The sequence below is a fragment of the Puma concolor genome, chromosome B4, assembly GCF_028749965.1.
Source record: "Puma concolor isolate L17-30 chromosome B4, mPumCon1.1.hap2, whole genome shotgun sequence".
Lineage (NCBI taxonomy): Eukaryota > Metazoa > Chordata > Mammalia > Carnivora > Felidae > Puma > Puma concolor.
Window position 1 is genome coordinate 63,198,238 of NC_141673.1, and position 22,439 is coordinate 63,220,676.

General features: G+C 57.9%; 1 protein-coding gene across 4 annotated transcripts; it reads left to right on the forward strand.

The window, feature by feature from the left end:
• The first annotated feature begins 141 nt into the window (after nucleotides 1–141).
• Nucleotides 142–21,190, forward strand: RARG (retinoic acid receptor gamma). 4 transcript variants are annotated; one of them, XM_086713277.1, is made up of 10 exons: nucleotides 307–371; nucleotides 1,118–1,184; nucleotides 4,889–5,223; nucleotides 16,237–16,385; nucleotides 16,607–16,748; nucleotides 17,361–17,521; nucleotides 17,710–17,886; nucleotides 18,285–18,489; nucleotides 18,933–19,091; nucleotides 19,889–21,190. In XM_086713277.1, the coding sequence occupies exons 3-10, from the start codon at nucleotides 5,037–5,039 to the stop codon at nucleotides 20,086–20,088; spliced, it is 1,380 nt and encodes a 459-aa protein (XP_086569403.1). In that variant the 5' UTR covers nucleotides 307–371; nucleotides 1,118–1,184; nucleotides 4,889–5,036; the 3' UTR covers nucleotides 20,089–21,190. The 4 variants fall into 4 exon arrangements, with proteins under 4 accessions (XP_086569400.1, XP_086569402.1, XP_086569403.1 ...); XM_086713274.1 differs by lacking the exon at nucleotides 1,118–1,184 and having other exon boundaries at nucleotides 142–371; XM_086713276.1 differs by lacking the exons at nucleotides 1,118–1,184; nucleotides 4,889–5,223 and having other exon boundaries at nucleotides 144–371.
• Nucleotides 21,191–22,439: the final 1,249 nt, after the last annotated feature.

A 22,439-nucleotide genomic window follows, 5' to 3' on the forward strand; every position in this document is an offset into this window, starting at 1 on the left:
CCGAGGAGGGAGCCGGGCAGGGGCAGGCGGCAGGGGAGGGAGGAGCGAGGGCGGGAGGGGGAGGAGGGAGCCGGGCTGGGAGGGAGGTGGGGGGGTGGGGAGGGAGAAAAAGAAAGAAAATATTTTCCGTGTCCCCGCCTGCAGAGTCAGTGTGCGGTTTGGGAGAAAATGTGTCGGATATTTTGGGGCGGTCACGTGGGCGGGCGGGCTCCGAGAGGCCCCGGGACAGTCCCAGCCTAGAGCCCGTGCCCCCCCCCGCCCAGAGCCCCCCATTGCCGTGAGCCCCTGACACCGCGACGCCGCATCCTCGCGACCGCCCGACGCCGGGACCTGGGGCTCAGCGGCCTCCCTTCCCCCTCCCTCCTCTCCAGGTGAGTCAGGCGGGGAAGCAGGCTCGCCGCCGCCCGCGGACGCCTGGGTCCCCGCCGAGGTGGGCTGGGGGCGGGGGCGCTGGGGAGCGACGCCGCTCAGTCCCTGCCGGGGCTGCTCGGGCGGTCCACAAGGCTGGAGGGGCTTCCTGCCCGACTTGGGGGTCAGCCCCGATGCCGGAGGGATTGGGGAAGATTTAGTCAGGCTGAGGCTGGGCTGGTCTTCAGCAAAGCTGCATTTCGGTGAATAGTGGAGAGAGCACTTGGGGACGAGTCTTCAGGCAGAGGGGTTCTAGCCTACTTTTGTGCTTTGGAGTGTGAGGGAAGCCAGGGTTCCCTCCTGTGTGGAAAGACCTTGGCCAGCCCTTGGTCAGGCTTCCCCAGGGGAGTCTGAGGGGTGGCCTTCTGGTCCAAACTGGTCCAAGTTCCTCTTTCCCCAGTGGAATGGCCCAGTTTGGACATCAGAAAAGCAAGGAAAGCATCCAGAGGCAAGCGCTCCTAGCCCTCTGGGTCCAGGAGTTTGCAGAGACAAGTGGATAGGGTAGGGGTCTGTGAAGGTCCCTTAAACCCTCAGTTCTATATTCCCTCTCATTTGTCCCCAGGTAGGGGGTGAGTCTTGGTTCCTTCCAGCCAAGGATGGGGGCTCCTCAGGAGTATTCAGGAGGGGAGCCCAAAGGGAACAAAGGAAGAGCAGGAAGACCTAGGAGTTGTAGTTTGGGAGCCCCATTGACATGCCTCTCTGTCTTCAGCAGTTACAGCCCAGTCCCCTCAGCCTGACCCAGTATGTAGGAGGGGATCTCTGCAGGTGGCCAGAGGGTAAGAGTATGCATGGTGTGTGTGTGGGGGGGGGGGGGCAGGGGAGCCTGAGGAGGTGTCTGTAAGGCAAGAAGCTGAGATGACTGTGCCCCCTGAAGGGGGCAGGGCATGTCCAGGACAGCTGCAATCCCAGATCAGGTCTGAGACTCCTGCCCTTACTGTTACTCCTCAGATGCTGAGTTGGGGTTGAGGACCATAGGCAGTGTCCCATACCCTTGAGGCAAGAAAAGAGAGGAAGGAAGAGGGGGCAGGGGGCAGTGTATGCAGGGCGCCTGGAGCTTGGGTATCCCAAATGGACATACACACGCACACGTACATGCCCACGGGTGCACGCACCCATACACATGCACGCTGTAGCTTAAAGTCTGGTAGGCAGCATAGGGCACACACCCCCGCCCCGGCACACCCCCACCCCTGGCTCAGAAAGCCACCTAACTGGCACCTCCAGTTCCCCCCTCTGCCCCACCCTGCCCGTGCCCTCCATTGCCCACACACATTCCACTGGCATTGCCTGCCTGCCTGCCTCCTGGGCACTGCCCCTCCCTGGGGCCAGTGGGGTAGAGGGAGGGCACCTGGGGATGAGAGGTGGAGAGCTCAAGGGTCTGGACTCCCCCAAGGGTGGCACAAGGCCAGGGAAACCCAGGCCACCGCTGCCTCCTGGGGAGCAGGCTGGGGGCCCAGGCTAGAGCAGAGGATGCCTGGGTTCTCCGCCCAGGCTGGAGATGGGGTCATGGAAAAAGGTGGTCGTGTTTATACAGAGGGGAGGGGGGCAGCGGGTGGAGAGCAGCCGACAAGAGCAGCTTTGTTCCAGGCTCTAGAGCAGGCAGGGCAGCAGGGAGACGTGCCCCCCCCCCCATCCGGCAGCCCCCTTCATCCATGCCCTCCCTCAACTCCACCTCAGCCCTAAGAGAAGCAGCTTTGTAAGGGCCCCTTTCCCCTAGTCAGCCCCACCTCCATCTGAGGTGGCATCTTGGGAGGAAAGAAGGACTCTCTTCCTTCCACAGGTTCCCCAAAGAACCAAGGCATCTGGGTCCCTAGTGTAGGGTTGCCTTTTATTCTCTGTACCACTGTCTTCGATCCCTTGGTCCCTTCCTCCACCCAGGACTTAAGGCCCTCCCCTTCCCTTCCCAGCCAGGGCAGATAGGAAGCAAGGCTCAGAAATGGGATGCCTCTCTGTCTCATTCCCCTCTCCACTCAACTCTCGAGTCTCTTCTCTGAGGGAAATTAGGAGGAAGTCTGGGGGAGAGCTGGGCTGCCCTTCACTCATTACAGCCTCATTTTCTGGTAAGGACCAGGAGTCTGAGCATCCCTCTCTGGGACCCCGAAGTCCTCCCACCCCACCCTCAGGTCTCTGTTTCCCACCTGTAAGTGAGAAGCAAAGACAGTGGGTGCTGGAGACAGATCCCAGGTCCTGTCTAAGGCAGTCTGAAAAAGATGGGGGGGCTTTAGTAGCTTCTCACCCTTGGCATTGGAGGGGTTAATCCACCTGGAATGTGGCCCAGCCTGTTGAGCTATGGCCCAGGGGCCTCTGGGGCCCGGACTCCTGGCTCCACCTGGGCTTAACCAGGGATGAGGACTTGAGGGAATAGGGGAAGGAAAAGGAGAAGGACCCTGGGGGCTTGGGGCTCAGACTTTCAGGGCCTGGGGAGAGACTGGGGTAAGGAGTCTGAGGGTGCTGGGGATATGGGTGATGCCCGGTGAGGAACTGGGGTAGCTTCATACATGGGGACTGAGTGAAGCGTGGTGGGGTTGGAGTCTGAGTTCCTGTAACTTCCTTGATAGTTTAGCCTCAGGAGTTTGAAGGCCAAAGTAGATGAGAGATAGAAAAGAAAGGAAAGGAAGGAAAGGAAGAAAAGGAAGGAAGGAAGGAAGGAAGGAAGGAAGGAAGGAAGGAAGGAAGGAAGGAAGGGAGGAAGGAAGGAAAGAAGGAAGGAAAGACAAGAAGAGAAAAGGAAAGAAAAGAAAAGAAAAGAAAAGAAAAGAAAAGAAGAAAAGAGGATGGAAGGGAGAGAAAGGAAAGCAGAGGTACAAAGACTGAGATATATTGATTCTAGAAGCAAAGACTAATAAAAGGAGATACAGAAATGCCTATCACCTACCTCTGGGCCTGCCCATGCCATGGTCTCTGTGTTTCATTCTTAGTCCTTCTCTGTCCTTCTGCATCTCAATCCATTATGGTTCTGGCTGATAGAGGAGTTACCGAGACTGGGGTGACTTTCTTTTCCCAACCCCTCGCTCCCTAGAGGGTGGTTCTGGGGCTCCTGAGAAAGCCAACGTTTCCCTTATCAGAACAGCAGGAGAGAAACCACCTGCCTAGCACTAGGATTCCCATTTCCTCTCTTCCTCCTTCCTCTCTCCCTCCCTTGAGCTCAGGTTTAAAATCTCAAGGGGCAGGCTACATTGGAGGGAGGATAGGATGTAGGAGGTCTTCCTGGAAGCAGAGGGCTCAGAGAAGACAGAGAAAAGGAGATGGAGAAGCAAAGTAAGGGGAGGACAAGGAGAGGAGCTCCCTGGCATCATACCTGGCACACAGTGGCCATCAGCATCTATGGATTTGAAGGAGAGAATGCAAGACCAGTTAGGGAGTGAGGAAGGGGTAACTGGAGAGAACTGGGAGAGGAAACTGGGAGAGGAGTATCGAGGAAGATAGAGACAGAAGGAAATGCTAATTACAAGAGAGGTATTGAGGAAGAGAAGGTACAAAGAGAAATAACATGAGACACACAGCCTGTAATATTTGCCCCATATCATTCAAAACACTTTACATATGTTAAATCATTTAATCCTCGCAACAGCCTTATGAAGTGGGCCCTATTATTATTCCCTGTTGACAAATGAGGAAACTAAATTCAGCAAAGAAAGATTAAGTAACACGCCCAAGGTCCGGCTAACAAGTGGTGGGGACCAACTCAGGGCGCCTGGCTCCAGAGTCAGTGTTCCTACTCACCGGACTGCAACTCCTCTTCAGAGAGGTGTAGGGCCCCAAAGTTACAACAGAGATGTTTGCTTTTCCCGGGGGAGTAGAGAATTTGAATATATATATATACACACACAGATATATATACATGTATATAGACACACATGTATGTGTGTGTGTGTGTGTGTGTGTGTGTGTGTATGTATATATATATATATATATATATATATATATATATATATTTTTTTTTTTTTTTTTTTTTTTTTTTTTAAATAAAGTAAGGTCTACACCCAACATGGGGCTTGAACTCACGACCCCGGGATCCAGAGTTGCATGTTCCACCACTAAGCCAGCCACGCGCCCTGAGAGTTTGGATCCTGGCTCCACCACTTACAGCCATGGGACCTTAAGCCAGTCACTTAACTTCAGTTTCCTCCTCTGTGAAATGGGAATCATAATTCCTACTTCACAGGGTTGATGTGAAGGTTGAATCAAGTGTCTAGCCCACTGGTGTTTAATTGTCCCTTCTCAGCTTGGGAGTCCTCTCTGCCAGGAGTCCTAAGACCATTATTCACTTTGGAAACCAGTTTACCTTTCCCTGGGGAGTTTTTCTCAACCTGTATTAGCTCCTGCCCTGCCCTCTACCATGTGGTAGAGGGCCCTGAGGCAGGGCAGTACAGACCCTGGAAGCATACAGGGAAAAGGCTCCAAGTGAGAGAGGGCCATGGGGCTTGTAACCTTAGGGTGATCATTCTCTCATCCCTCCCTTTCCTCTCTTTCTCCCTAGGACTCTTGGAGACCCAGTGGGCAGGCCAGGAAGGGCGGGCACGGAGCCTCCCAGGCTGGGGCAGTGGGCATGGGCGGGGGCTGTGGCTGAAGACCTCCCCCGCCCACTGCAGACCCCAGGGGATTCAGCCTCCCTCACCGCAGCTGCCATGGCCACCAATAAGGAACGACTCTTTGCAGCGGCTGGTGTCCTGGGGCCTGGATCTGGCTACCCAGGGGCTGGCTTCCCCTTTGCCTTCCCAGGGGCTCTCAGGGGGTCTCCACCTTTCGAGATGCTGAGTCCTAGCTTCCGGGGCCTGGGCCAGCCTGACCTCCCCAAGGAGATGGCCTCTCTGTGTGAGTCTCAGGGACCTTGGGGGATGAGGGCAGGTGGCAATAGGAAGACATTTGGAGGGTGGGTGCTACAGAAAATTGGCACCCTAGTTAGCAAGACTGGCAGGGATGGGGGTTTGATCTAATGGAGTAGATGACAGGGGTGGCCATGACAGGAGGGGGTTTGGATGTGGAGCAAATGGCATTGTTTGCAAATGAGAGTTCTCTTGCCCAAGATGTCTAGAATGTTGGGGTCTACAATCGCCTCCCGAGTCAACCGGCAGTGGGGAACACTTTGCATGGGCAGCCAAGGCTGGGTCTGGTGAAGTCTGAGGCTTCTGTCTGCATGCAGTGGTGGGTACCAGGAAGCACCCTGGGGAATGGAGGAGTCTGGAAGGCCAACCAGCTGACTGTGATAGAGAGGTGATATTGTTCTGAATTAGGGGCAGGCAGCACGAAAAGGAAATGAAATGGAGCCAGGTGCCCAAAGATGTGTGGGGTCAGGAAAGTCTCTTGTTGGTGCTAGGGAGGGTGGAATCAGTTGCAAAGAAGGTGGCTCTTGCACCATAAGTAATCCAGGGAGGTGGAGGGGGTGTTTCCAGAAGCATCCTCTCCTCCAGCCATGTGTGTTCTGGATGCCTCCCCTCCCTCTAGGTCTGGCATGGTGCCCACGTGCTGCAGATCCCTACTTGTCCCTCAGGCCTGCCCTCTTTGGGTTAAGCTTTTGAGTGCTGACAGCAGACAAGCCTTAGGCCTCTCCTCTTCCCTCTGGATCTCCTTTCCTCCCACTTGGTAGTTGGTCTTCTTGACCAAGCCATTACAGGCGTGGGTGCCCATGAGCTGGAGGGCTGGACCGCCGGGTTCAGTGGGGTAAAGGGTGAACATGTGAGAAGCCCTCACCTGGAAAGAAAGAGAGGTGATGGGAGGAGAGACACAGAGAAGGGCAGCTCCAGAGGCATAGAAACAGAGATGGAGAAAAAAAGACAAAAAGATAAAGACATCCTTTATAAGCTCCACAAGCTCAGGGAGAGGGAGGTGGGAGAAAGGGGCCTTGCCTTCAGGAGGGGCAGTCGGAGGGTCGTGTGTATGTGTAAAGAAAGGGGTGACTAGATGGGGCTGGCAGCTTTAGTGGAAAGACTGTGCTCATCTGGAGAAGGCGTGTGTGTGTGTGTGTGTGTGTGTGTGTGTGTAGACCACATGCAGTTGTGTGTGCACAGCATGTCCCCGAGACTCTGCTCATATACAAAATTCCAGTGTGTGCAACAAAGAGTCAGTGTGAGGAGTGAGGCGGTATTTAATAGGGCTGCTGACGGTGTGTCTGGTGTTTGGTGAGACCTGCCAGTGGCATGTCTGTAGCCCAACAGGGGTTATTTGGGTGGCATGCAGGTGAACAGGAGAGCACAAAGCCCCCCTTTTTGGAAACCTCAGCTGGGCTTCCCCTACCTCATTTACACCCCATGAATCTGTCCCAGGGCCTGGGGAGGTAGGAAGAAACCATCCTCCCACATGAATGTACTTCTTGCAGAGAACCACACGACTCGGTCCCTTGGGACTTGAGTTTCTCAGGTTCTGGGAGAAGCCACTAAGGCAGAGGGAGGAAGGTGGGAGAGGAGAAAAAGAATGGTAGTGGGGGAATGCTGAGAGCCAGTGGCCAAGCCCCCAGGGAAGCTCTCCTTGGGCCCCTGTGCCCTGGACGCGTGGAGATCAAGGTCGGGGATCAAAGTAAGGTCAAGACTGGGGAAGGGGTCACCCTGGGCTCTATCCCCCAAGGCTGCCCTGAAGGAGGGGGTGGGGGCCAAAAGGAGAAATCCAAGGGAGGAGCCAGAACCAAGGCAGGTAGCTGGAGAGGGTGCGGCTGGCAGCAGGAGACAGGCCCAGGCAGAGAGATGTTGGTGGGGTGGGGGAGGAGGGGAAGGCTTGGGTCCAGACAGCCTGCACGAGAGTGGAGCATGCAGCACCCAGTGGTAAATGAGGAGGCAGAGGGAAGAGGAAGGGATCCTGGAGTCTGGGAGACCTCCCACAGTGGGAGAGAAGCTGAGGGGTGAAAAGGTCTAGTCTCTCATTTCTCTGACCTGCTGTCCCTTTTTTGCCTGGAGCCACCCAATGGAGGGGGATTGGAGGCCTAAGTCTGATGCCAAAGCCACACTCACCTTGAGTCTGTGTCTCTCTCTTAGTCTATGGGATGGAGGGTGGTCCATGAGGGAACCTGCAACTTCTCCCTGAGGCTGCCTCCAGGATCCTACTGCTGGGTCCCTAGCACCTTGGAGACATCCACGTTGAGAAGGGAAATCTTGCCCCACCCCTTGGGGTTCTCCAGGGGCCTGAGTGGGTAAGGCAGGCATCTCAGAACCCTGTGGTGGAGGAGAGGAGGGGCGGCGGGAGGGGGGCATGTGCTGCAGAGACAAGCACAGGCCTGTGTGCATGGGAGAGCAGAGGTGTGCATGTGTGTGCACGTGCGTGTGCTCACACGTGTGCATGAAACCCTGGGGTCCGTGTCTCTTTGTATCTCCGTGCTTATGAACACTGATGTGTTCTGTTTGCTTTGACAAGACTACAGGGAACAGAGTGGGTCGGGAGGGACCCACTTCCCTCTTCCCCCTCTCGAGGAGATGTCTGTGGTGGTGAGGACCTAGCCCTGTTTATCCTCTGAACTTGGTGACGTGACGGTGTCCCTGGGGCAAGGAGCCCAGGCGGCACCACACTAAGTCACAGGGAGAAACTGAGGGCAGGCTGGCACAGGAAGAAAAAGAGTTCTACTTAAAAGCAACTGAAAAAGAGAGACTCAGAGACCTAAGCAAGGTGACAGAGCACTACACAGGCCAAAAGGCACAGACACAGAGAGAACCCAGACGCTGGGAGAGGCCAGCAGAACAAGCAGGCGGGTAAGGGTGGCAAGGAGGCGGCAGTGAGGCCTCCTCCAGGAAAAAACCCCAGCCGACTGCCTCCTTCCCTTCCCCTCCCCTCCCTGGTCTCCGCCGCTCAGGCTCGGGCTCCAACTCCAGGCCTACACAAACGGGGCTTTGATTGCAACAGGAAACCTCTCCGGCGGGGGGAGCTGGGCAAGCCGCCGCCGCTGGGGCCCAGGCTGCACCCCCCCTCTCCTGGCCCCCTACCCAGTCCCAGCCCCCATCCTGCCCAGCGCTCCTTACACCCCTGCTTTGGGCCCCGTCCCCCATTCACACCTCCCTTCTCTCTTCTGCTGCCCCCTCCTCCAGAGACCCCTCCCCACCGCCCTTCAGGTGGGACTCCTAAGTTAGGACTTACCCTTGGGGTGGGGCTTCTTGCTTTGAATTGCCCCCTCTTCACCTTTTTGAGGGAAGGTTTTGGAAGAAAAGGAGAATTTAGTGGGAGGAATTCAGAGCCAGTTATCCTCCAGCCCCATCCAGAAGGTGGCAGGAGGGGGGGAAAAGGAGGGGTGCATAAGGAGTTAGCTGTTCCTCCCTCCACAGTCCCTCGTTGGCCAAACTCATCCTTGCCAGGGTTGTAGAGGCTCTGAGGGGTGACCATACAAGACTCTCAGTGCTAATGGCCTTGTTAGTGGGGGAGGGGTATGCTTCTCTTTGCCTCCGGGGTCTTGACTTTGTGGGGCTCTAGTGGGGAGGGGTGCACTGTGATGGTGGGGATCATAGATGGGGATGGGGTGAGTCAGGCAGCAACCCCCCCTCATACTCCCACCAGGCTGGTGGAGAACATCTGGTTCCCATGAAATGCTAGAAGGCTAATGGGTCTAATTGCTGCAATAAGGGCTGGGGGGACTTTGGGGATAAGAGGGGGCACTAGATCCCCCCCATCCTCTTACCTTCTCCTCAAGGCTGTACTAAGTAAGACTGCCTAGAATGGGGGGTTGGGGTTGACGGGAAGGGTGGGCCTGGCACTCTAATGCCTTGTCCCTTAAAGGCCCCCTCTCCCTGCAATGCCTGGGAAGCACCACAGATGGGGTGATGAGGAGTGGGGTGCATCTGGTGAAGAGAAAGGGGGGGCTATTGAGGACTCATGACTTCCTGGAGCCCTCCACCCCCCTCCTGTGCCCCACTCCCAACCCCCCTCCCTGTGGCCTGGCCACTTCTGGTTCTAATTACCAACCAGGCAGGCTTGACTTAATTGGGACCTTTCAGATTTGGGAGGAGGGGGGGGGGGGTACTGACAGCCTGGAGTTGACTAATCAGGGCTCTTTCCCCCTGGTTGGGGGGTATTTCCCATTTTGTACCTAATTTTTTTTTTTTTTTTTTACCACTGCCCAGATTATGATTCAGAAATCTATCATCCCCCCCTTTTTTGGGGGTGGGGGGGCTGGCTTCAGAAATGGGGTATTTCAGGTTGGGGGCAACAGCAAGGAGCTCACACTGGGTTGGAAAGAACACTGCAGTCCCGCTTCATCCCTACTTCGAGCCCCCCAGTCAGGCCTGGCACCCCGCGCCGCCCCCCGCATCCATAAGTCTGGCCCTCCTTCCCAGCCCTGCCCCCCCCCCTCCCCGTACCCGGCCGCCACCCTGGCCCCTCCTCCGCGCCCGCCTTCCCTTCCCTGCCTACTCTGGCACCCCTTCCTGCTTTTTATTCTTCCAAACTGGCGCCCCACTCCTGCAGCACCCCCAGTGCGCCCCCCACCCAGTACAACAGATTCTTAGAAAAGCGCGCCCCGCCCTGGCCCAGCCACAGCCGCCAGGCGGGGGAAGGGGCCGGCCGGGCGCCTCTCCCGCTCCCCCGGCGCTCCCCGTGTGAGCCGCGCTGACAGAGCCGGCTGGGCCGGCCCGCCGGGCGGCCGGGCGGCCGGGCGGGCGGGGCGCGGGGGAGGGGGCGGTTTCCGGGAGTCGCCGCCGCTGGAGCTGTCCCGGGGCCAGGGTCCCCGATTCGGCCGGGCGGCTAGGGCAAACTCTTGACGTGGCCAACCCCCCGCCCCCCTCACCCCCTGCTCCGCCGGGCGAGGGCGCTCAGTGCCCGGAAGGGGCTACCGAGGGGACAGCGAGGCGGCCCTCTGAGATCTGAAGGGCACTGTGTGGCACTGAAGGGGAGAAGGGGCTGTTATTGCCAATGGGGGGGGGGGGGGATATGTAATGGCTGTGAGAACAGTTGACGACCGGACCCGCAGTTACAGCCGAGAGGGGCCCTTGGCAGTTTGGGGCAACTGGCACGGTAGAAAGTCTGGGGGAGGGGAGTTGGCACTCAGCAGGGCAGCTTCGTCGGAGGCGCGGTTGGCACCGTAGGGGCAGTTTGGGGTGGGAGTTTTGTGCTCTGAAAGTGAAGTCAGGTTCGAGAAAGGGGCAGTGAGAGACGCGGTGGAGCGCCAGGGGAGCGTCGGTCGCGCGACGGGGCTACGGGGACTGGGGAGGGAGGCAGTCCGGGCCGGGGCGGAGGGAGGACAGCTCGGGCTAGGAGTAGACTCCAGGCAGCTCAGGAGGGGGCGGGGGACTCCGCGGCGGCGCTGGCGACGGCCTGGGCGGGGTGGGGCGGGGCCGGGTCAGGAGGAGGTGAGCGCGCCCGGCCACCCGCCCCGAGGGGGGTTCCCGGAGAGTTCACGGCGGGAGCGCGCTCCGGCCCTTCGACCGGGGGTGGGGAGAACGGGAAGGAAGGAGGAGGCCGCGCGCGCCGAGCCGCAGGAATGTACGGTTCGGCCTCGAAGCGCGCGCGCGGAGGGAGAGGGAGGAGCCAGGCCTGGGAATGAGGGGGTGGAGGTAGTGCAGGTCCCCGGGCCCGGGAGAACTGCCCCGCGCTGGGAACCTGCATGTTCCCCTCTCCTCCGTCTTCCCTGACACCCCAGCCTGTAATGACTGGTGTGCAAAGAGTGTTGGGAGGGATAGGGGGAAAACTCAAAAGGAAATGCGTGTGCTTGGTTCCTCTATTCCTTCCCCCCATCCCGGACCAGGGCACGCGCCGAAGTGCAAATGCGTGCAAAGCCTCGGGGCTGTGGAGAGAGAATGCTTGCAAGCATTTTCCCGAGCCAGATGTGCTTGCACAAATATGTGCTTGCATAGATGTCTGTGTGCCTCTGTGATTTTATGTGCGTGCAGAAAAAATGCATGCGCACTATTGCATATTTGCAAATATGCGGCGCCTGCCTAGATAAATGCATGCACGGGTATGTGTCTAAGCAAGCGCGCGCGCCGGGTGCGAGTGTGTGTAAGTGTGCGCTCCACTCCCAGCTCAGCTCGTCTTAGTGCCCGGCCCCCTTCGCTCTCCAAGCCCCACCCCCCACCCCTCCGGGCTTCGCTTTTACAAAAGGTCTCCCCAGTGTTAGCTGCGGAGGCGCCCAGAGCGAGCCGGCCCGCGGCCGAAGCGGCGGCCCTGGCTTTGCGCCCCGCCCAGTCCCTTTCCCCTGCTGGGGATCCCCCTCTTCCCCGCCCACCCCTTACCCCCCATGCAGCCTGGCGCCCTATGCTAGCCCTCCCCCTCCCCCCCTCCAGGAGCGGGGCGCCGCCGGGGGAGGAGGGGGAATCGGCTGCGGGTCCTTGGTGTTCCTAGCACCCAGCTTCCCTCCAAGCCGGGTCGCGATGTACGACTGCATGGAAACATTTGCCCCGGGTCCGCGACGGCTGTACGGGGCGTCGGGGCCCGGGGCCGGCTTGCTGCGCAGAGCCACGGGCAGCTCCTGTTTCGCCGGATTTGAGTCTTTTGCCTGGCCGCAACCCGCCAGTCTGCAATGTAGGTACCAGAGCCCAGGGGTGGGGGGTGGGGTGCAGGAGAAGCAGCGGCTCACTCTTTCCGTGTGTAAAAGGTGGAAGTGGGGTGCAAGCGGAGATTCTCACCCTCTCTGTGAGGGGCGGGTGTGTACGAAAGAGAGGTACTGGCCCTTTAAACGTGGGACTTCAGCGACTCCTTTGGGTGTGTGCATTAGTGTTTGGAGTGTGTGGTTTTTATGGTGGGTGTTTAGGTAGGAGCTGTGGTTGATGCCACTCCAGAATTCCTGGGGATAGGGAGAAACCGAGGTGTTATTGGTAGCTTGTGCCCGCAGGTCCGTGGCCCCGGAGAGATACAGCACCCAGGGCCGTGGGTGGCATTAGTAGGGTCCATGTGGAAAGTTGAGAGAGTAAAAAATATTTGCAGAGCGTGTGAATCCCTGGAGTGTGCGGCGCCTGGCGTTGGCAGTGGGTGTGAGGGTAGGGGGTCTCTCCACGCAATGTCGCCCTCCGACAGCGTTGGCAGGTCCTCCGCACGGCCCTATGTAGGGATGTTTGTGGCGTGAGGCCGGGAAGGCGTGTGCCCCTGCGTGGCTGCGGGGGCGGTTTTGGAAAGTGCTGCGTTCGAGAGTTCATCCTGTGTGTTCTTCGTGCGGGGTGCACCGGGTTGTGCACACAACCAGGAGAAGGCTCGGCTTTGGCGCCCCCTCCCCCATCTTAAAAAGCACTGTGTGGTAACGTGTATAGGATTGTATGCAGAGAGATGACTTTTTCCTAGGGCTCCAACACACACAACTTCAGTAGGAAGCGTAAAGTTTAAAGCAAAGCCTGTTTATGGTGGGGGGCGGTGGCCTGGAGGAGGCAGCGGCATGGAGAGTAAGACTACTGGGTCCCCAAATATCCATCTTCCTCTCTCTGTGAAATGGGAGATGCCAGGCCTGGGGCCCTGGAACCCCTTTCCAGAGCGGTAATAAAAAGCTGGGGACTGAGAGGCAGTAAAAATGAAGTCCAGATGAGAGGCGGCTTTGAAGCCTGGGCCGAAGTGCCTGGCGGGGGTGGGCGTAGGGAGGAGCCGAGAGGGGAGGCTGGAACACCCCCCAAATTTACCCCGGGCTGGGACCGCGCTGGTAGCCCGGTGCGGACGCCGGCGCGAGGGGCTTGGGGGCAGCTGGGAAGGGGCGGGTGGCGGGCGGGGCGGCGGGCGCTGGGGGAGTGCGCTCGCGGGGTCACCGAGCCCCCGCCAACGCGCCTCGCTGCTTGGCACTCGGCAGCGCTGTTTACGAGTTCGGCTTTTTTTTTTCTTCTTTTTCTCTCCTTCTTTTTTTTCTTTTTCTTTTCTTTCTTTCTTTTTCTTTCTTTCTTTCTTTCTTTTTCTTTTTCTTTTTTTTTTCTTTTTTTTTCCTTTTTGGTTCCAGGGCAGAGCTGCTCAGATTTAACAACTCCGAGACTGAAGGAGGGAGGTGGCAAACAGGAGACCGTACTTTGGGGTGGGGTGCGGCAAGAAGTAAAAGTGTGGCATTTATAGGGTGGAGAAAGCATGGAACTGTTCTTGCTTTGCACCAAATCCTGGTGAATTCTTAACCTTCCTTTCACTGTCCAATAGAAAGGGGAATTGGGGTATGTTGGGAGGGGTGCTGAGGTGGAGAGACTCCCAGGAGGGCTTTTTGTGGGGGCTGGGTAGGGATCCAGCCCTTTCTAGGAGCATGGCAGCCCCTTCCCCCCCCCCCCCCCCACTTGGCTGGCAGTATGGTTTTGCATTTCAATTTGGACCAATTAATTTGGCCTCTAGGGTCTCGGTGGGCTTCAGGCCTGCTCCACACACTTTTAGAAAGTAGTTGAGACCTGTGTCTAAAGCAGGGAAGGAAAGAGGTCCCTTGAGGGGAGGGCCACATGGTGTGTTTGCGGGTGTTTGCGGTGTCCTGGTGCTGCGCTGGCAGGCCCGGGTGTTTGTCTGGTGGCTGAGCTGCTCTCTTGCAAATGGGAAGCTGGATGTTGGGGGGCAGCTTTATGATTTGTGCATTCACTTCCATAGTGTGGCTGGAGTGAGTGTGCCTTTATGCCCGCCCGTGTGTGCTCTTCGGTGCCAGGGGCCTGTTGGGACATAGGAAGCCATTGGTAGTATGTCTACTTTTGTGCCCTGACTGTTGTTGATGTGTGAGAGTGTCTCCAAGGAGGTGTGTATCAGATTGTGAGTCTGGGCTTCTCAGTCCTGCGCCTCGCAGCTGGGAGCGTTTACAGCCGGTTATAAAGAGTTTGTTTGAAGCTCCGCTCAGCCTGGCCAGGAATTTCCTCAATTTCAGCAATTTGGGCTTTAAAAGGAGAAAAACCCAGAGCCCACCCCCCTCCTCCCCAGCAGGGGCCCCTGCCTAGCCTGGGAGCAGCATCCCGATGGTGGGGTCTCAGCCCAGGGCTGAAGAAGGGAATCTGAGCAGGCTTGACCCAATTAGCCTTCTTGTGCCCTTCACCCTCAGATTGACCAGAGCCACTGGGGCGCACTCGAGGGTTCAGGGGGCCGAGTTGTGCCAGAGGGGTGCCCAGAAGGGGTGACAGTACCACTCAGACAGGAAAAGCTGTCCCCAGGCCTGTCTCCTTGCGGCCCCCAGTCTTTATAATTGCCTGGCACTGCCCTATGCCAGTCTGACCGCACCCAGGGCCCTTTCGCAAGAGAGGAAATGAGGCAGCGCTCTGCGGGCAGGGAGGGCGTCAGCGCCTGAGTGAGCACCACCCCACGCACTGGCCTGCGGGCAGCACGTGTGCCCTCCTAGGACTCCAGGAGGGGTCCTGAAAGGCATTCCAGCCAGCCCCACGTCTCTCAGTGCCCCTCCTGGAGTCTCCCGCCCTGGGGCCTGAATAGACTCGAGGCACCTTCTTTCCTCCCCTCTTCTCTGTCCTTTTCCATTGGGGAATCTCACTCCAGCAGGATTCTTATGCTAATCGTGTCGGTGTGTGTTGGGGGGTGGGGAGGGCTTCCCTCCTGTGGGGTGGGTGGAGCTAGCCCGGAACCCCAGCATCCTGGGCATTCCTTCTGCCCTTCTGGTGGTATGGGGCGGACTTTTGACCAGGTGGGCTGCAGCGGGTTAGAAGGAAGAAGGTGCTCTTGAGGTGGGTGCGTGGGACTCTCCTTAGGGAGGGTCTTCGCGTTTTCTTGCGTTAACTTGGGCCCTCTAGGTTTGGGCAGCGGGTCCTACAGGTTGAATAATTTCTAGGTTTTTCTGCCTCTGAAGATGAACCACAGACCCCACCCCCACCCCCAAAACCGAAAAAGGTTTACTGAGCAGCCTCCTGAACAGAGGGTGCCCACTCCCACCCCTTCCGTGTGGCGTGGGCCGAGGCCCCGTTTGAGCTGCGATTGGGTATTTGTGGGGAAAGTTTAGGAGTGAAGACATAGGCTCAGAGAGGGTCCAGAGATAGCTCCCCTCCCCCTCCCCCAGGAGACCTGTTTACCCACTGTCACCTGACTTTTCCCGCTTTGCTACACCCCCAACCGCTTCTCAACCTGAGGCTCTGAGCAAATACCTCAGTCTCTCCTTCCCCGACTTCTTGACTTCTCAGACTCCCTGCCTGGCCACTTAGGTCTAGTCAGAGAACCTGAGACCCTGGGCTCCACCATCAATTGGCAGTGTGTCCCTGGGCTGGTCACTTCCCCCCCTTGGCCTCAGTTCCTTCAGGTGTAAAATCGGACTGTTGCGAATCTGCTAACCTACTTTTCTTGATACCTGTGTCCCCTTTGCTCCACTGCCTCAGTGGTTTCTGGGAAAAAGGACATTGGCCATTATCTGGGGTGGGGGGGGCGGGTATGAGAGGGAGAAGTTGGAGGATTATTTACCCTGTACTACTTGAGAGAGAACAAGGTCCTCTTTGACCTCGTGGTACCTGGGGTACTGAGTCATTTATCCAGGCGCGAGCTACAGGTGGCTGGTGCTTGCCTACCCAGCCGCAAATCTATTGCCTCAGGAAGAGGAGGATGATGGGAAGTAGATAACCCAGCAAGGTGGACCGATGTGACAGAGAGTGACTGAAGGGTGCAGAGCCACAGCCCATAATCCCTCCATCTACCCACTTCACAGCTGGGGAAACTGAGGCCCAGAAGTTAACTTCCAAGATGGCCTTGGCCTGGAATTTGAGGAACCTCGCAGTGTCAGGAGGGCTGGCAGTATCTGAGGGCTCGGGCTGGCACTGTTGTGCAGGGAGACGGCCAGACTGCGGCGGGAGGTGCACTGGTAGCCGTTGTTCGGGGCTTTCTGGAAGTGTTTACTATGGGGCCGTGCGTGGTTGTTGGGACTTTAAGCCGCTGTGGTGATGATGGTGTTGTCATCTCTGAGCTGGAGGGACAAATGGGAATGGGGTGTGCCTGTGTAGTGAGGATGCCGGGGAGATCTGAGGGGTCCTTCTCCCCCGACCCTCATGTCATTGCTTTCCCCCTCAGCGGTGGAGACGCAGAGCACTAGCTCAGAGGAGATGGTGCCCAGCTCGCCCTCGCCCCCTCCACCTCCTCGGGTCTACAAGCCGTGCTTCGTGTGCAATGACAAGTCCTCTGGCTACCACTATGGGGTCAGCTCCTGTGAAGGCTGCAAGGTGTGTGCATAGTGGGGGTGGGGCGCGCTGGGCCTCCGGGTCCAGACCAGAGGGGCAGGACGCTGTGCGTGGGTGGCCATTCCCACGGAGTGGGGAGGAGCTGCTTTGCACACACGTGGCTCACAGGCTGGGTCCAGCCTGGGGCGACCCGCAGGGCCTGTGAGAGAGGCTGGTACTCCCAGCATCCTGCTTCACTGCCCACCCCCCACCCCCAACTCCAGGGCTTCTTCCGCCGCAGCATCCAGAAGAACATGGTGTACACGTGTCACCGCGACAAAAACTGTATCATCAACAAGGTGACGCGGAATCGCTGCCAGTACTGCCGGCTACAGAAGTGCTTCGAAGTGGGCATGTCCAAAGAAGGTAGGCCCGTAGCGCTGGCCTGAGCAGGAGCCCTCCCGCCCTCCCCTGTCATTGCTGCCCTCTTCCCACTGGCCACCCCCACTTCTCTGACCTCTGAGACCTGGCCTGCCCTGGGATGCTGCCTCCTCCCTGGCCAGTCCTGTTTGGTTAGTGCCATTCACCTAGGAGGCCCCACCTCTCAGAGCTTAATCCTTCCTCTGAATGAGTGAGTGGGGGTTACCTACCGGCTCACTTTGCCCTGTTTTATGGGGAGGTTGGGGGGGGGGGCTTGCCAGTCCCCTCCCCTGCGCCATTGTGCTGCCAAGGCTATAAGTGGATATCCTGCCGCCCGCATATCCTGCCCCCCCTCCCTAGCTCCTGAGGGGTGACAGGAAGGGCAGGATGGAGCCGAATGGCTCTGGAAGGGAGCAGGGGCTGCAGGCCCTGGGTGGGGCTGGAGAGAGCCAGCCTGGGAATGGGAGCTAATGTAGGAGCTAGGGAAACTGAGGCAGTGGTTAGGGTCCCAGGGAATAGATGTTCATGATAAGGACTGAGCGCATGATATTAGGATGAGAGAGGATACCCAGAGGGAGGTTCTGAGGGTCCCGACCCTCCTGTGCCTTTGCCCCCAAGCTGTGCGGAATGACCGGAATAAGAAGAAGAAAGAGGTGAAGGAAGAAGGGTCGCTTGACAGCTATGAGCTGAGCCCTCAGTTAGAAGAGCTCATCACCAAGGTCAGCAAAGCTCATCAGGAGACCTTCCCCTCACTCTGCCAGCTGGGCAAATACACCACGGTGAGTCCAGTGAGGGCAGGGGATTGTTCGCTTTGGGGATTAGGTACGGGTTGTATTGAGGCCATGGTCTGGTGCTGAGGGACAAGGAAAGGCAACAGAATGCAGAGGGGGGAGCTGGGGGTTTGGGTGGAAGGAAGATAGCCCCCAGGGCGGGGCTTAGCTTGCATTCCAACCTGCCCTCCCTGTAGAACTCCAGTGCAGACCACCGGGTGCAGCTGGATCTGGGACTGTGGGACAAGTTCAGTGAGCTGGCTACCAAGTGCATCATCAAGATCGTGGAATTTGCCAAGCGGCTGCCTGGCTTTACAGGGCTCAGCATTGCTGACCAGATCACTCTGCTCAAGGCTGCCTGCCTAGACATCCTGGTAAGTTAAGCCCTGTGGCATGTCTCCCACCAGGCCTGACCCTCATGTTAGGCCAAGGAGTTGGTTTACCACAGATTTCATTATCTCTCCTTCCCCCTCCATTCTGGGACTCCCCAGATCGCCTTTAAACCCAAGCTTTTTTTTTCTTTTTTCATCTTAACTCCCCTCCCCAAGACCCGATCCTACACTTCTGGACGCTCTGCCTCCTTCTGACTCCCCTTCCCTCCCCAGGCTTCAGATTCTCCACCTCTGCCTTCCTCCCCATGCCTGCTGCAGGTTGCCCTCTTTCTGGACTTAACCTCCTCACCTTCCACGTACATCCCATTGCCTCTTCTCCCCACCGGACATGTGGTCCTCCCCAGAAACAGCACTAACCCTCCCCCTTGCCCACCCTCCAGATGCTGCGGATCTGCACAAGGTACACCCCGGAGCAGGACACCATGACCTTCTCTGATGGGCTGACTCTGAACCGGACACAGATGCACAACGCCGGCTTTGGGCCCCTCACAGACCTCGTCTTTGCCTTTGCTGGGCAGCTCCTGCCACTGGAGATGGATGACACGGAGACAGGACTGCTCAGCGCCATCTGCCTCATCTGCGGAGGTGCAGGGGCGCCCCCTGGCGTTTGCTCAGACTCCTTTCCCACCACAGCCCACACCTGATCTGTGACCCGGCAGGAGACCTTGGTCCCTCTCCCTGGGATTGTTGCACCTGCCCCATCCACAGACTTCTCAGACCCAGGACAGGCCCTCTAGCACCTTGGAGCATAGAACAAAAAGGAGAGAAGAGCCAGAGAGAGCTGAGGAGGTCCCAGATACTGGTGCCGAGATGGGGGTGTGGGCAGGAGTGATTTACCAGAGGGGAGAAGGTACAGGGCGTGGAGCAGGGGAAGTGGCCTGGGTAGGCCCAGGAACAATAAGGCAAAGGGCTGATAGGACAGAGTTTGGGGCTTGGAGTGCCATAGGTCAGGGACAGCTGGGGATCAGCCACTTGTCACTGTGTCCCCCATTTCTTTCTCTTTCACTGCACTGTGCTTGTTCCTGTAGACCGCATGGACCTGGAGGAACCTGAAAAAGTAGACAAGCTGCAGGAGCCACTGCTGGAAGCCCTGAGGCTCTATGCCCGCCGGCGGCGGCCCAGCCAGCCCTACATGTTCCCAAGGATGCTCATGAAGATCACTGACCTCCGGGGCATCAGCACCAAGGGTTAGTCATGAGGGAACCTCCCCTCTCTCTCCCTGGAGCTGTTGGTCTCCCAGCACAGGCAGGCAGACAAGCAGAGACAAGAACAGAGTGGGTGCGAACCGGGCGGCCTACGCTCTGGAATCCTAGCTCTGCCACGGGCTCGTGGGGAGACTCTGGGCAAATTCCTTTACTTTTGGTACCTTGTTTTCATGTTTGTAAACCGGGCTATACTTACATCTACCTCATAAGCTATCGAGAAGGCTAAACGAGTTAACACAACGGGCTTAGAACTGCCCTGAATTAACGACGCCATTCCCCAGTTGTGGTAGCTGCATTTCAAGTGCTCAGTGGCTAGTGATGACTGTACTGGATGAAGCAGATAATGCCATCATCGCAGAAAGTTCTGTTGGACATTGATGGTTCAGAAGGATGCCTGGCAGATAGTAGGTGTTCAATAAATACTAGCTATTGTTATGAATGTGAGTAAGAACAGGCCTAGCAACAATTGGCCAGTCGCGGACATAGGAGGATGGAGTGCCTGGGGAGTGGAGGTGACAGTTGGACTCGGTGTGATCTTTGAGGAGATGGTCTGAACAATGGGATGGCTTGAAAGAATGGCAACGGGCTTGGCAGAGAAGGCAGGTAGAAGCTGCAGGCAGAGGAGTGGCCCCCAGGAACTCTGCAGAAGAGAGGGTGAATCTGAGACAGACAAGTGGCAGGCTTGTGCTGGGAGCCCCTGGAAGACCAAGAAAGGTTAGCGAGTTGGCCTCAAGGGGCATGGGCCTCTGTACCCCTGAACCTTTGTTCCTCTGTTGCAGGAGCAGAAAGGGCCATTACCCTGAAGATGGAGATTCCAGGCCCGATGCCTCCCCTAATCCGAGAGATGCTGGAGAACCCTGAAATGTTTGAGGACGACTCCTCGCAGCCTGGTCCCCATCCCAAGGCCTCTAGCGAGGATGAGGTTCCCCGGGGTCAGGGCAAAGGGGCCTGCAGCCCCCAGCCTGACCAGGGCCCCTGACTTCCCCTGCCGTGGGGGTTGGGGCTCCAGGCAGCAGACTGACCATCTCCCAGACACCGCCAGTGACTGGGGGAGGACGAGCTCTGCCCTCTCTCCACCCCTTCCAGTGAGCTCCTTGTTTTTGCCAAAGTTTCCAGGGGTGCCTCTGTGTTCATCCCCTTTTTGTTCTAACTGGCTCCCTTTCCTGTCTCGGGGGCCTGCCCTGCTCCCACCAGGAGAGAGGGCAGAGGAGTGAGCCTAGGTTTGGACTCTAAAATCTCGGCGCTGCCCCTCAGACACCAGGGTCCCAGGCTCCCCAGGGCAGGAGGAAGACCCTGCCAGTTCCAAAGCCCCTTCCTCTGCCAGGTGCTTAGGCCTCTGGGAGCAAACAGGAACACTAGAGACCAAAAAAGGGGCGCAGGGGGAGGGCTGAGCCCACCCTCTTGCCCCTGCCCTTGGTGCCTCATGCTGCGTAATGCACCTGCCGGGCTCACACTGCCCTCTGTTCCCCATCCTCGTGCCAGGTCAGGTTGGGGCAGGCTGGGCCCTGCATTTCTGTGGAGGGCCAGAGGGTGAAAGGGACAGATGCGCGTACATTCGGCACCTCTTTGCTTGGGCCCAGAGTTGACCTTGTGCCCTCCGTTACAAGCCCCTCCCCGAGCCCTGTCATGTGCCTTGGGCTTCCCCTGCCTCCCATCTCAGCCACCGGGGCAGGGACGCTCCTACACTACAGAGGGGCCAGGGGATCCCTCTCCCCCTAGTGCCTTACCCCCCTTGATCTCCAGAGCAGCTTGGCCCAGGGAGTGGGGGGTGGGCGCTGCTTAGCTGGTCCTTCCCTGACCCAGAGGAAACCTCTATTTATTTATTAGCTTTTGTTTACACCCTGGACTTGACCCCTTCCTCCAGGGGTCTTGGGAGGGGGAGCCCAGGGCCCCTGTGACCCCTCCCTTCTTCCTCCAATCCCCAGTTTGTATTTAGCTGCCAAATAAGATTCCCACTGGCTCCCCTTTTTCTCTGGGGGGTCAGGGTGCTGTTCCCTCCCCTCTGTTTACATCTCCCCTTCCCCGCTGTATCGCATATTGCTGAGTTTTCTATTTTTGCAAAATAAAGTGATGGAAACTCATGGCATGTGGCTCCCTCTGGGAAGTGGCAGGGGACATGACTAGCTGACCTGGAGAGGGACGGGGTGAGGAAGGTGAGCTCCCAATCTACCGGATTTTGCAGCTTTCTTAGGGAAACCAAGGAAATCGGATGAAATGTGCCTGGATGGCGGTGGTGGGAAAGTGGGGTAAAGGGAGCCCCCAGGAGCTTACCGCGGGAGGCGCGTGTCTGGGCCTCCTGCAGCCACCAGGTGTGTGTGTTCTTAGACTGGATGCGGTGGGCCTCTGGGGAGGTGTGAATGGGCCCGGAGGTCTTTTAAGTTGTCCCCATCCCCAGTTATGTGTATGTGCATATCTGCCCATCTCTGGGGAAGGGGTTCATGGAAGCTGCACTTGGTTCTCGTGAGGGTCTCTGGCCCCAGAAGAAAAGAACCGCAGCGTGCATCTAAGTTACAGTGTTTCTGTTTTACACCACCCCTCCCTTTACCTAATGAGCTCCCCGACTCTATGACCCCACTATCACCTTACAAATCACTCCCGCTGCCCCTTCTGACCCCACCCCACCCCGTGACCTCATCCCCATGACCCCACTGTTACCTTCTGTACTAACATCCTTGCCCCTCCATGCCTCCCCTCTGCAACAGCTCCCATCCTCAGCCCGCTCAGGCCTTCCCACTGTGCCCCTGGACTCTCCCCCCTCCCTCTGTGACTCCCCCTCCAAGCTGCCCTCCCCCTACCCTGGTTCCCGCCTTCTTCCCTGGGACAGCACCCTGCCTACCTTGTACCTGGCCGCCTTCAAGAATGACCTGTGCTTGTGGGAGAGAGAGAGGGGTTGAGGATGTGGGAGTAGGGGAGAGAGAAGATTGAGGAAAAGCAGAAGAAGAAAGTGAAAGAAGCTCTAGAGGAAACCACAGGGCCTGTGGGGAAGAAGGGGTCATCACCATGGTAACCCCTGGTTGTGGGGGAAGGGTATAAGGTCCGGTAGCCTGAGGCCAGCCGAAGAAGCCCACCTCCCCCCACCCCTGTCCCCAGTTGCTCCTTCCAGCGGCTACACTCCTAAGACCCACCTGATGCTCCCTGTGTACCCACTAAGAGACGGGCACCTGGCTCGGTGCCTGGCTGGTCAGTCCCTGCTGCACAGAGTGCCCCTCCGGGCAGGTAAGACAGACCTGTGACAGATCTCACATCCAGTTCCTTCTGAGTTCCCTGTGGTCAAGTGTGGGCCAGGGCCAGGGCCAGGTATTTTCCACACCCTCTTCTCCAGACAGGCTT